The following is a 14733-nucleotide window of genomic DNA, read 5'->3' as shown; positions in this document are numbered from 1 at the left end:
ACACCGCTCATTCGATAGATCAAATTCTGAGTGTTTTCCCACAATTTGAGCTTGGATGAGAACTGAGATTGCACAAGCGCTTTAAAGTTTGTATAGGAATTACTATGGGAAAAGCAAGTGATTCAATCAATCGGTCATAGTGTTTACCCATATGCTCTTGAGGGTTAGAGCTACGCTGATACAATGTATCTAATAGACTGTTTTTCGTTAAGCACCTCCTGTCGTTAAGCACCTCCTGTCCCTCAGTTTCGGACAGCTTGATTTGTTATATGAAGTCTTTGTAATTATTGCGTCAGTGTCTCAATATAAGGTACAGTGGGGGAAGTGTATCAGTGGGGTAAGTGGATCATTCGTGAATATTAAGCATTAATACTTGAATATGTTGAATGTTTTCGCACCATTGCTTCGTTTGAGGTTATATTCTTACGCCCACACTGATACTGTTGTAAAACTAGTACTGCACGTTCACTAACACAAGCAAACTTGTTAGCTTCAAAAATTAATTATTTTGAAAATTGTTTTCCATCAATCAAAAATCCACTGTATCTCTGTCTAAAGTCGAATACTATTAGTTTTTTCGACACGTGGTGAGCATTTCAGTTCTAATTGAATGAATCACAATGAAAAATATGTGATTTTTATAAATAAATACAGATCTATTCTACATGGTACACTTACCCCTACTTTTCAATGGGGTGGGGTAAGTGGATCAAGTATTATTATTATTTATTGGCAGACTGCTTACGATAATTTTAAAAAGTTTTAGTATCCGCAAATGTTGTTTTCCCTTAACTTTATTCATTCCTAGCTTAAATTTGTCAAATTGACCAAAAAAAAATTGAATTAATCCACCTAAAGTTGTTTTAACCTTTCTGGTATATAAAAATACTAATTTTAAAATTTACACGAAACTTTCCGTGGTTTAGATAAACTGAGTTGAAGAAGGTCGAAATATACAAATTTTCCAATTGAAAGCATATAATCGTACCTTATTTGACCATATAAATTGTTCTAGACAGATGATACAAATTTATTTATAAATAGAATAAAAGGATTTCAGTTTGTTATTCAAAAGTAGATGTGACTAATATTTTTAAACTACAAGTGTTTTTATAAAACATCGTTAGGAATAATCCTCCAATACTTCTATATAACTTATGTGTATAAATAGATGAATTTTCTTCAAATTATTCTAGCTACAATATATTTTTTGTTCGAATTAGTGGGAATCAATGTATAATATATGTGTATACATATATCTTGATTAAATAAAGATACTTTTTGATTTCAAAGTATTAAAATGTAACACTACTAGCACTAATTACAAGATCAATAGTAATACCATTCGTACTATACATTATTACACCACATTTGTTTTGAGAACAAAAGTTTGTTATTGGTGATCCACTTACCCCACCATGGTGGGGCAAGTGGATCATTTGGCGCAAATTTTCAGGTCCCTCGTACTGAATACATAACAATCAGAAAAATCGAAATAAATGACGATTTGAAGAATATTATTATTTTTTTTTTTTTTTTTTTGGCACTCCGTGCTCGTGGCCACTACTGTGCCGGAATCAGTTGATCTGTATCTTCTTTACCGATACAGATCTATTTTTAACTAATCTATATTTACATATGCTATCACTCTCTTCTACTCTTTTGCTCTCACACCGAGCAGGTAGGAGAGTGGTCTGCTGTTAGTCCAATCGATTTCCATAAGCCATAGTCCATTGCTCTTGTGGTGGTTCGTTTTGCCGTGTTCCTGAGTCGTTTGAGGCTAGCTGCCTGCGAAGTGGGTCAGTTTGTCTCAGTCACCAACTGGTACTGACGGAGGATTGATGTGCTCCCCTACGCACGGTCCTCCGTGCGGCGTCTTCTGGTGGCTGGACGGGTGTTTTCGTGGAGGGGCTGGGAATTGAACCCATGACCTTCCGCTTATGAAGCGAAAGCGTTACCTCAAGGCTACCGACCCCCCTTTTTGAAGAATATTAGTCCCTCATTTGTTATCCACAGAAAAAAGTTTGAATTGCATTATTCACATTAGCTGTACATAACAATGAAGTTGACTTTTGATTTTTCTGTATCCACTTACCCCACGGTACCTTAATTTCATTTTGCATGGGTTCCGTCGATCATGGTATCAAACATGCAATAAAATTAAGAAGAATGATTATTCAGAACAACATCGTAAAATGTGCTATTTTTTCATTATATATGGTAGAGGTTTTTGATAGGCATCTTGCAAACTAAGAAAGACTCAAATTATTCTTGTAATTGTTGCAAATGCATTGAATTGATAATTATAAACTATTCCTATAGTGTACACATTCAATGATGTTCAAATTTGCAGAAATCGAGGCATTTCTAGATCGTGTCCGGTATTGGGTGCCACCTTTCAAGATCGATAAATTTGGTACTAAAATACATCATCAAAATGCATTGTCAAAATTCATATTATTTTTTTCAAATTTATTTTTGTACACTATAAAAATGATAATATTTATCATAAATGGGTAACACGAGCCCATAAAAGCAATAGTTTTCGAATTATGAATTTAGTGGCTTAAGTGTCCGGTACTGGGGGATCTCCCCCTACATCAAATAAATCGTAAATATAAGGATATTTATGTTTAGGTCTTCGATTATTTGTATGTAATTTGAATTAAGGGGCCTATTTTGTAAATCGAGCAAATTCATGTGACTCGTCTGTATTCATTGTCGATCAAAGCAAGCATGCATATTTCAGATATCACCCGTCGACTCCCATAGTAATCCAGTCATATAGAGTGACAACTGTCGAAAAACTCGAGTGACAGAGCTGATTCGAGCGAATTTTTCGGTCGACAGTGACTCCAGTCGAGTCATTTTGATCGACTTAACTTATAAAATAGACCCCTAAGTTTCATGTAAATTTAGATTTTTTTAAGAGTGCATACAAACTTTGGGGTCTATTTTGTAAATCGAGCGAATTCATGTGACTCGTTTGTAGTCATTGTCGATCAAAGTAAGCAGGTATATTTCAGATGTCACCCGTCGACTCCCATAGTAATCCAGTCACTTAGAGTGACAACTGTCGATAAACTCGAGTGACAGAGCCGAGTCGAGTGAAATTTTTGGTCGACAGTGACTCCAGTCGAGTCGTTTTTGATCGACTCGACTTATAAAATAGGGCCCTTTGTAGGTCTCAATTTCCATCCAAATGGGCTTAAATTTTGAGAGGACACTCAGAATTTTATCTTGAATCGAATGAGCGGTGTGGAGCAAAAAAGCTTTTTTGAACCACCCTAATAGGATTGTTTAAGAGTTTTTCAAAGATTTGGCCACAAGCTGGATGTCTTTATCGATTACCCGGGTAAGGCCACTTTGTTGGCGAAACCAAGTTTGCGATGTATCAAGCTCTATCATTTTGCAAACCAATTTTAACGAAGAATGGATCAAGATGGTTCAAATGAAGTTTCTGACTTCATGCATTGAAAATTTCATTGGGAAACCGGATGTGAGGCTGAGTTATCCAAAAACTCTTGAAGCAAATTCGATAAAATATTACAAAATCATTAAGTGTGGTATGTCGCAACCATCTAAATCGGATTTAAACATGCCGCTTTCCTAGGAGAACCGGATTTGGAATACATTCGGCATCTGGTCACGTTTCTTCTTCTTCTCCTTCTTCTTGGAATTACGTCCTCACTGGGACAAAGCCTGCTTCTCAGCATAGTGTTCTTATGAGCACTTCCACATTTATTAACTTTCTTTGCCAAACTTGCCGTTTTCGCATTCGTATATCGTGTGGCAGGTACGATGATACTCTATGTCCAGGGAAGTCAAGGAAATTTCCATTACGAAAATATCCTGGACCGACCGGGAATCGAACCCTGAACCTTCAGCATGGCTGTACTTTGTAGCCGCGGACTCTAACCACTCATCTAAGGAAGGCCACGATTCTAATAATGTCAATTCGTTAACCTCCCAACCTTCCTAGCTACTTCACTGCACACAAATGTTGAGCATTAAACTCAAAACGCTATCTGCTATCGACTTGTAACCTTGGCTTTGCTTCGGTTATAACCCGCATCGGTTCAAAGCTAATTTGCCTATAATGTCGATCTCTAGTCACTGTAGTTGACCTGCATCTACTGTTAGGGAAATTTCGGATTGCTTTGACATTACATCTGCCGTACTGTCCGTTGGACATGTATTGAAATCAGTTCGATTTATTTTATAAAATATATATAATTTCATTCTTCCGTTCTAAATAATCTTTTAACTCTATACATTCTTCCAGTTTTATCTCTTCCTCTCGGGTGTCGTCTCAGTGTTCAATCGAAATTGAAATGTGTGTTCTGCTGCTCTTAGAATTAGTTAATTGCAGTAAGCAAAAAATAAACCTCTGACCTTGTTTCTTTTTTGTTTTGTTACAACTCCAAGCCTATCTGATGCTTAGTTTCAAGAGACGAAATGGAAACCAAAAAACGAGATGCCAACGGAAAAAAACTATTGCTTCGGTTGTTTATTCATCTGTTCAGCAGAGTATGTGTATATCTTTACTCGTAGAAAAGTCATCGGGCACAAATTACGTAATTCTGCAATTGTTCAAGCATTATCACCGAAGAGTTTTACAAACGGGCGAAGTTAAAATGTCAATTTCAGGATTATGTAATATGTGCATAATGTCTGTTCAATTCAAAATTAGAATTGTTTTTTTTTTGTAATTAAAAAACCTTTTAATTGTTACAAGTAAAGCGGTTTTTTTTTTTGGAAAAAAAATATTTGTATCAAGATTGGTTTGAATGATGCTTGTATACTTTACATACCACGTTAATAATTGCTATATTATTTTCAAATAAATAGTAGCAGAAAATGTAGCTTACATTCCCACAGTACAAGTAAACAGAAATATAATGATCCCTCATTCGTTTATTCGTCACAATACTTTTCATGATAACCAGTATTCGTAGCATTCTCATCTAACTTCGACTTCTTCGTATTTGTTTCTGTAGTTTACAACTAAAGCTCAAATGGTTTATTTGATTTATTCCCCTTTTTCCTCTAGTGAGACATTACAGGCACAAAAGCGAAGCCTACTTTGATCCACCCGATAAAGTAACGCAGAAATTCAAATACCTACTATCTCCTCTACTACCCACGACCTTTTCCACAAGTTTAAAGCAATTAATCCAGTTGAAACCATCATCAGAAACATACGTAGAAAATCTTACTATGGGATTAGTTTTGATTGAAACTATTAAAATAGAAAACCATCCAAAAATAGTACCAACTTCTATTTGACACTCTCCGACGCACAAAATCTCTACTCTTGTTGGAGTTTTAATGAAATATAGCATATGTGCTATTCAAATGTTGCCCCTATGATGCCTATCCATTGGCAGATACGGGTGTTTCGATTAACCTTAATTAGCTATTGCAATTTTCCTCGCGGTATTGTTGGTTGTAACCACGTTTGTGGAGTGAAGATTGTAGGTAGCCGATTACCGCATATCGTCAAGGGCAGCACTGAAAGGTTCACATACCTAATCTCTTTATTTCCAAACAGAGTATTCTACTCATAGTGTTCAAATTTCTAGCAAATTGTTTTCTTTTTTTAATTCCACAGTTTTTTTTTTCAACTGCATGTATGTGTGGTAACAGATATCACATTCACAAAAGAAGTATATTTTATTTTTATTTGATTTTGTTAGAAAAAAGGTTCAAAATTGAGTTTTATGATAAGCCGTAAAAACTTTTTTTTCATTACACCAGAAGTGCGCCTACATATATGCACATACACTTCTTATCTTTGTATGTAGTTGGGCTTGTTAGCTCAAAAATGTCAGAAATGTGTTTCTAGAGCTCATCCCAATTAGTTGTTCTTTTTTTGTTATCAACAGTCGTTTAGGTTATCTAATTTTATTCTCCTTATGTTCATTTTAACACTTAGTAAGGCATTTATGATTTTCCACGGTTTTCTGTTCTATTAGTAATTTAGCTGTTTACTACAAGAGTTCGGTTTGGTTTCTATCAGGGTTTTTTTTTTCAGTAGTTGTAGGTAGTGTGCTTTTGAAGAGTTTGAGGGCAAAGAAAGTCGCTTTATTTTTAGTCACTATTGATTTACAATCATATCTACAGTTTTGGAAACTAAAATTTACTCTGATCAACATAGATTTTTTCGGATATACGCTTTTCATTTTGCATCGTAATAAGTAACCTGGGTTTCCGCTTTCTATCGTTGTATTCAGTCGTGATACTACACGATTCTTCGCTCTTATGTTGTTCCCTGCCAGTTGTCTGTGTTTCGGATCTGGTAAAATTGCTATTGGTTGGTTTCTATGGTTCTGCTATAGTGTTGGCGCATTAGTCTTACGATAGGAATGGATTCGATGACTGCGGATTCATCCAGGGGGCATTGTTGTTGATGTTGTTCTGCTGGGATAAATTTGAGGATCAGATTTTCTATTTAAGGTTTCCTATTTCAAAGCTACTCTGCCCATAACTGCATAACAGTCACATTCGACATTTTTGACAATTTCGAGTTAATACCGGGGAGAGTCATCAAATAACAAATACTTTCGATCCACTTACTAAAATCTGTGAGATTGTTCTAGAAAATTCGAAAAAAATACCAAGTTGTTTTGTCACATTGGCAATTGTAACCGCATAACAGTCACATTGAGATTATACATGAGCCTCATAATGCAGTGACAACGAAATTTCTATCAGAATTTTTTTCTGACTTTTTACCCAATAAGCGATATGAGTTGTACAAAATTTCAGCCTCAAATAAGCACTTTTGAATTCTTAGTGATTTTTTGAAATATCAGTTCCCTCCCATACTGCAATAAAATGTAAATTTGGTATCCCATTTACTCAATGCCTACTTTTGTCGAATGTTACAAATATGCAGTTATGGGCAGTACTGTTATACCATCACAAATAGATAGTTGTGTTAATAGACTTAAGCAAATATTAGAGAAAAGCTAAAACGCAAATGATGAGCTTAGGCTATGAAGTGAAGTTAAGCGTGCGAGAAACAAAATAAAAATAACAGTATCATTAAAAGTGCCTTGATCAACAAAATAAAATAACAAATTTTATGCAAGATTTCTTCAAGAATTCAACCTGGAATTTTATTAAGGATAATCATAGAAATTCCTCCAGAGATTGTACAAGGAATTTCCAAGTAGATTTTTTCGGAAGCTTCTCAATAAAATCCTATGTCTGCTAGGAATTTATCCAGTAATTCTTCCACCGATTCCTCTAAAACTTTCTCCAAATTTTTTATTAAGGACATCCTCAAGATTTCAACCAGTAATTTCTTCAAAGATGCTTCCAAAGGTTACTTAGGATTTTCTTAAAATTCACAATCACAAAAACACAATTGTCGACGAAACTCTATGCCCTGGAGAGAAAATTTCCATTACGAAAAGATGCTCGACCAGTGCAGTGGGATTCGAGCCCACGATCCTCAGCTTGGTCTCACTGAACAACTGCGCGTTTTCCGCTACATCTATCTGGGCCAAAAAAAGATTTCATAAATCTTGGACCGAGTGAATGAAAGATAGGCATGTAAATTTAAGTCTCGGATTCCAGTCAGTAGAGAAAAACTCCCGGCAATAGTGGTGAACTTATTCGTCAAAGTTTAAAGAAGTTTTTTTCAAATGTCATATAGGGTAGAAGTACCAATTATGGCACTAGTTGAAACAAAAAGAGATTTTTCTTATTGTTTCACTAGAATATAACGGCTCATATTCACAGGAATGGTAAACCTATATGAGTTTGATGATAACTAAACCTCGATAAGAACATGGAATAAGCTTCGGAAAATGAACATTTGAAAATTTTGCCTCACACACAAGTCACCTTCTTACCCGTTTTTATGAGCATTCACTGAATTACTTATTAGCGTTGCATTATCATTCGCTCTGGATGGCATTTGAGTCCATTTCGTACAAATATTCGATAGTCCATAATTGGTACACTTTTATGTCGAATGCTAGGAACACTATTGCCATAATTGGTACAAAGACAACGCCTTTTAAAACCAATTTTGATAAGCTTTAAATCAATTTAGTACTGAAACTGTTTAACTCAACAGCTTCGCAAGGCTTCAAACAAGTAATTAACATCAACAAGTCATGCTTACGTTTTAAAAACGCGATTACAATCTGATTTTTATCCATACTGTTGACCTATTGCATCCATAATTGGTACACCTACCCTAGTTGTGAAACGGGCTTCTGGAAAAATACGAAACGCTTTTCTAGAGAAAGTCCAGCATAAGTGTACGATAGTAATTCAAGAAAATTAATGACGGAATTCTTACAATTTCTAATTCTTCTTCGTCCCCACTGGGACAGAGTCGGCTACTCAGCGTAGTGTTCTTATGAGCTCTTCTACAGTTATTAACTGAGAGCTTTCTTTGCCTTAGTTGCCATTTCTACATGTGTATATCGTGTGGCAGGTACGATGATGCCCAGGGAAATCAAGGAAATTTCCATTACGAAAAGATCCTGGACCGACCGGGAATCGAACCCAGACACCTTCAGCATGGCTTTGCTATGTAGCCGCAGACTCAAACCACTTGGCTAAGGAAGGCCCAATTTCTAATTAATCTTATGCAATTCCTGGCAAATCAAAAATTCAAAAGTAGCAGAGTAAAATTTTATATAAAATTTAACTTTTACAGTCATCTCTTCCTAATTCGATATTGAAGGGACCATCGAGTTAGGGAGGAATCGAGATACAGAACACAATTTTTTCAATTTTTGAAATTTTGATTATTTCGACAAAGTACATTCAAAATAGTAAATTAAATGTGAAAAATAGTAAATTTTCAGTACATTTGACAACGTGACACTTTTTGCATAGCCTTCAAAAATTTAATTTTTTATCACCCTGAAATGTCTTGTGGAACCTTAATTTTACTATCACTATAATCATAATTATCAAATTTATGAAATTTATTAACATTTGGAGAATATTTGAAAATTTTCATGGAAACATCGAGTTAGAGAGGTAAAAATGCATAGGAAACTGAAACAGATCGCATCGAGTTAGGGAACATCGAGTTAGAGAGGTATCGACTTACAGAGGGATCAAAGTATGCTAGATTGGAGGGACCGCGCATTCCATCGAGTTAGGGGAAATATCGAGATACAGAATATCGAGTAAGGGAGAGTTAAATGTAATTTCGTACGGTTGCTCGAAGGCGTTACAGTAATGTTCCGATTTTGTCAGCCCCATGTTGCATTAAGGGTTGACAAAATCTGGAAAGAACTAATATCGGGATATTTTTTCGATACACAATGTGATGGTGCTAGCGATTTCTGAACATGCGATCACTCTTGATATAATCTATTGAAGCATTGCTGAATCTCTTGACGATTTTCAGAGCAATTCCTATAGAACTTCCACAGCACTTGGTTAGAAGTTCTTGGCTGATTTCGTAGAAATTTCTGGATTTAGTTCTTAGTAAATTCCTGAAAAATGTTTTGAATAAATTCCTACTGATATTTTGTGGCATAATTCATTAAAATATTTAGAGCAGATTTTAATTTTCTAAGGTTTGTCTGACTTGTTGAAGAAATTCGAGCGAACTATTTGACGAAGTTTCTGCTCGATGAAACATTTTTCAAACATATTAAGTTTCTGAAAACGATTAGTCGGGTCTTTTCGGAGCGAAGAAAAAAAAACAACACAAATTTACAGAACATTTTCTGTTCATCCTTTTGACATCTAAAAATAGATGAGGACATTAGAACATCCTCATTGGTTTTGAAAGAAAAGCAGTTTGGTTTATGTTTGTCAAATTTGTTTGATAAAATTGATTTGGAAAGGATATAAATATTTTAATGATAACGAAAGTTGATCTAATCCTAAAGACAGAAGGAGTTGTAGGTTTCTTGTTAGAGATTTGGTCTCTATTTTATTAAGTATCTATTTCAACCTAAATGGTGTCTAAAGTCTCTTATTTACTTATCCTGCTTGCATTGAATCCTGATGCAACATTGTATAGGCTCCAAAGAAACCTTCCAGGACTAAAACGGGCTCAACAGGCTGTTGAAGAATTTTATCTCAGATTCCCCGAGGAAAAGCTTCATGAATTATCATAGTGATGTCATTTAGAATACTTTCAGGGTCTCCTACAGAGATCTCTCCAGCAATTTTTCTAAAGATTTCTTTACCAATTCTACAAGAAATTCTTCCAGCGATTTTCAAATGATGCTTAGAATAATTTCTCCAGGAAATCCTTGAGAACTACTACCTACTACCTTTAAATTTCCTCAAGTATTCTGATTTTTTTTTCAAAACTATCCTAGAACTTCCTGCAGATATTTTTTCGCTAATCTGTCTATCTGAAATCTCCTGTTGTTATTTTAGGAGATCTTCCAAAGATTTCTACAGAATTTCTTTCGACGAAGAGGGTTGAGATTTTTTTTTCAAGAAACCCTGCAAGAATTCATCTATCTGTTCATGTGGATTCCTTCAAAACTTCACCCACGTTTCCTCCTAGAAATCCATTATTCCTTGAGGGGTTCTATGAACAAATCTATTTTTTTTTCTATGAATTTTCCATTTTTTATGAATTAAGTTTTATCTTAAACAGTTTTTCATAAAAATTCCCATGCAATCTTCAAACGTTTTTGCAAATTTATACAGCTGTTCACACTACAGCAATTTTTCCAACAATTCGATCATTCCTACACGAATTTCTAAACAGATTCTGTCCAATGTTTTTCGAGAAATCGAAGGATGAACCACTGGATAAAATTTTAAATGATTTCTGAAGCCATTAAACCATACTATTCGGTCGACTTCTGAAATGATCTTTTGAGAAATTCCATTTCTGTGGTTCTCATTGGAAAAATCCAGGTTAAATTCTTGAGGTACCCGAAACAAAATTCTTGAAGAAATTTCCTATGAAAATTCGTGGAGAAATAATCACTAAATGAACTCCTTAAGAAATTTTTAGTGTCTTATCATGAAATTTCGGCAAATAGCTGAATAAATTTCAGAAGAAATTCCTAGATAAAATAATTAAAAAAAAAATAGGGGCAATGGGGGCAATATGAACATACGGGGCAATATGAGCCACCCCGGTTTTGACCTCAAAAACAGTGTTATGATGTCTAGTGTCACTATGATGTGCTAAAGGATGCTTCAAATAGCCACCACAATAAAAACCGTAAGAATATTCGTTTAAACACTCAAGATATTTACAAAAATGTACAAATTTGTCATTTGTCCTGAAAAGCTTATAATTTTGGCAGTTTTTAATTAAGCCTATAAGACAATTATATTCATAACTCTGGTAAATTTTACCAACCCATTCAAACTTCTGATCATAATGAACAATTCGTGAGCAAAATTAGATTTGTTCGTGAACAAAATTATTGAAAAACAGTATATTATTTTCAAGATGAAGGGGCGGGGCAAAATGAGCCACCTAGTTTTAAGCAAAACAAACGATGTTTTGAACATAGAAATGCATTGCCTAAATATAGCAGATTATTCTCTTACTGCATAGTCATCTTTATGCACCATTACAAGTGGAACACTTTGCTAAAATATACGTTGAACCAAGTATCGCAATTTAGTACTAGTATAACATGGTCTGTTTACTATGTATCATGTATCTTTAAAAAATAAGCTGCAAGAATCAATAATTTCAAGCAAATCTAGTAACATTACCTTTCCAATAATGTATTCTTCACCGCTAACTCTTCTCTAAACTATTTTAAACAAAAATCATTCGATTGAATGAGGTGGCTCATACTGCCCCGTAGGGTGGCTCATAATGCTCCATATGATTGGTGACCACGTAGAAAAACATGGTTTTCCAATAAGTTCCTAAAATAATTTTCAAGCTGATGTTAAGCATAATTATCGACGTAACATGGAAGATAACATTTTATAGTACAAGTCACTTGCATTTAAACCATAATTTTTGCTGTTTTTATATGTATTCCATGACATTTTCCTTAGGCGGCCCATATTGCCCCGATCACCCCTACAGTAATACTTTTTGTCCTGTCATTTTTTTCTATAGAGCGGAAAAATCACCTGAACATATCTTTAGAACGCTTGTGAACAGTAGAATTTCCTCAACTCAACTCAAAACAGACCAAAATGTCACCCTTTGCGTTTGAGCTCCTCAAATATAGTAATTTTCAATTTACAGTCAGTGAACATTTTTCTTAGCTTCACTGTTGCACAAAATATGTGTGGACATGGGTTCGAATGTGGACGCGCCTCTGGTCAGTTTATATGTGTTTGGTCTGATTAAAATAATATAAGTTTCAGGCTGATAAAATCGGGTAAAAAGAATACTAAAGTCGGAGGTAGACACAATCGGGTCAAAAGGGTGCTAAAATCGGGTGTTGGTTACTCGATATCCATAACCATCAAGTTAGGTCTCCAATTCAACGAAAAATCAGTTTCCTTCTATTGTTTATTTGTTTTTTTTTTTGTGTATTTATGACACTTTACACCAGAAGGGTGCAGAACTCGTTATTACATGTTATAATTGTTTAAACAATCCTGCTCCATGCAATAATTTATACAACTTCTTTACGCTATTTTCTTCGTTTGCTAGGGTGTTCCTCAGGCTTGTCGTGTTAATGTTGTTCTCCTGCCTCTGCTTGTTATTCTATTGAAAACCGCTCAGAAATTGTATGGGGTGTAGAAAGTTCCGTAGTGTAGCCAAAGACAAGTTAAAGACCTCCATGTTCCTTGCAGTTGCCCAAAATTTTATGGCTCATAAGGTAATCTAGAATGCCGTGAAAAGTGTACTGCGAACTGTCAAACTTGGGTACCTTTTGCACTACCGAGGGACCAAATGCAGTACTAGAAGTGGTACCCAATCTGAGCCCGAGTGGGACGGGCCTGGTGTAGCAGTGTCTAATAAGAAATCTGAATTTATAGCTAAACACTAACAATTAACACTAATTTTGAATTGATTTCGAAAGGAATAGTCCCCCGCCTTTTGTTGAACGGCTAAAATCCACGAATATCGTTGAACAGTCTTATATTTATTACGGGGTGTTCGACAAGTAACGAGCGTTTTAGCCGTTCAACAATTAATAGACCACCCTAATGATTCAAGAGTTTTTGGCTGACTTGCCTAGATACTAACATGTTCCGGATATCCAATTGGGTCCTAAAATTTTCCATGAATTCTTGTTTTTATTTGATAATACGAAAGAACATGCTCTTGCAACTACTTTAGCAATTTTTCCATCTCAAATAACGGCTATAACATATTTAACATTTAATTTTAAATATGGTTCCAATTATGAACCTTGACCCTTTTGATCATGTTTGACGTTCACGTTGTCGACAAAAATGCCACAGGGATTTTAGTTTTAACACTGGGGTTATTCCTATCTGACATTTCGGAAGGTCGCGGAAAACAAAATATACCCAAAATTTGAGTTTAAACCAAGAGGTGTGACAAAATCTCAAAAATCGTAAAAAAAATGTTTGTTGAAGTAAAACTAACGAGAATCATTTAATAATTAAGTACAGGGTGATTACTAATTCCTGTCAGTAAAGTAAATGATCGTAGATGAAAGATGTATGTATGAATTTTAATTTCTAGTGTACATCCTGTATTGTACATCTATAAAGTTTGTTTTGACAAAGTAAAGATTAAATCTTTTATCATCTACTTTAGTTTTTAGTCATATGTGTTGTTTTAAAGGCATTACACCTGGCACGCACGTTTTCCACAAATATGTAGTTTTGACTAAACTCCGCTGAAAAAATTGCCTGATTGAAACAGTATGTTACCACAACCTTTCAGACATACTAGGGTATAGCATAAGACTGATTATGGAAAATTTTAGCGAAAAAAATATGTATATTTTGGTTAAAATATATGCTAATGAATAACGTGCGAACTAACTGTAATGCTTCTGAAGCAACGCATGTGACTGGAAATTAAGGTTAAAAAATAAATATATTATCTATGTACAGTGAAGACAAATGTTATAGATGTCCAAAACTGGATATACACTGGTAATTAAAATTCATACAACCATCTTTTTTCTATGATTACTTATTTTACTGACAGGAAATAGTAAGCACCCTGTAAACATGTGTTTTTGGCCTAAACTCAAGCGTTTGGTACAAACATTTGGACAGAGCTTTAGGACCCTATTACCAGATTTTGCCACCGAAATGGCCAGTTCTCCATAACTATCAGATATCTGTATTATAAGGCAAAATAATCTAAAAGCTCACTCTTTTCATGAATCACGACCTTACTCATTAATGTTGATAGGTCGTAAACACGATTTCATAATCGTAAACGAAGAAGCCACTTCCCCGTGGAATCAGACGTATGAATCAGAACTACCTTAACATTTTTTTTTTTCAGAATCTGAAAGACCCCTAATGGGAGTTTGACAACAATTTGGCAATAAACTGGATACATAAAGGGTAAACACGAAATTATTGCGACACATTCAACAGGGCATAACTTTTCTACAAATGGGTAAAAACAACCAAATTTTGCACACTTTCTCATTGATGTGTATTGTTTATATGCTGTCAAACTCGAAGTCGTGTTTTTCGATTCAACGAAAATGGAGGTGGAACCTGGAATTTCCTGACCTGTCGCACCGGCAGTTGGGAAAAGTGTTGAACATTCACCATTCAACAGTCTCCAGAATGTTGAAGCGGTTCCAGGAGCGGTTGACGTTGGACCACGACAAAGGAGCTGGAAGAAAACCG

The 14733-nt window shown here is 35.0% G+C and overlaps 1 protein-coding gene across 17 annotated transcripts in view; it reads right to left on the bottom strand.

The window, feature by feature from the left end:
- Positions 1–4196: 4196 nt before the first annotated feature.
- Positions 4197–14733, bottom strand: part of LOC5571447 (epsin-1) — a 74133-nt gene continuing 63596 nt past the window's right edge. For 15 of the 17 annotated variants that reach the window (XR_002499337.1, XM_021839773.1, XM_021839769.1 and 12 more), the window contains one exon: positions 4197–6420. Coding sequence is in view for 15 of the 17 variants with exons in the window: in XM_021839773.1 (XP_021695465.1) it covers positions 6358–6420 (63 nt within the window). In the remaining 2 variants the exon portion in view is untranslated. Of the gene's footprint in view, positions 6424–14733 lie in introns of all 17 variants that reach the window. The other 2 variants (XR_002499338.1, XM_021839781.1) reach the window with 1 other exon arrangement.

The sequence above is a fragment of the Aedes aegypti genome, chromosome 2 (assembly GCF_002204515.2).
Source record: "Aedes aegypti strain LVP_AGWG chromosome 2, AaegL5.0 Primary Assembly, whole genome shotgun sequence".
NCBI classification, from domain to species: domain Eukaryota; kingdom Metazoa; phylum Arthropoda; class Insecta; order Diptera; family Culicidae; genus Aedes; species Aedes aegypti.
This window is presented reverse-complemented; position numbering and strand designations above follow the sequence as displayed.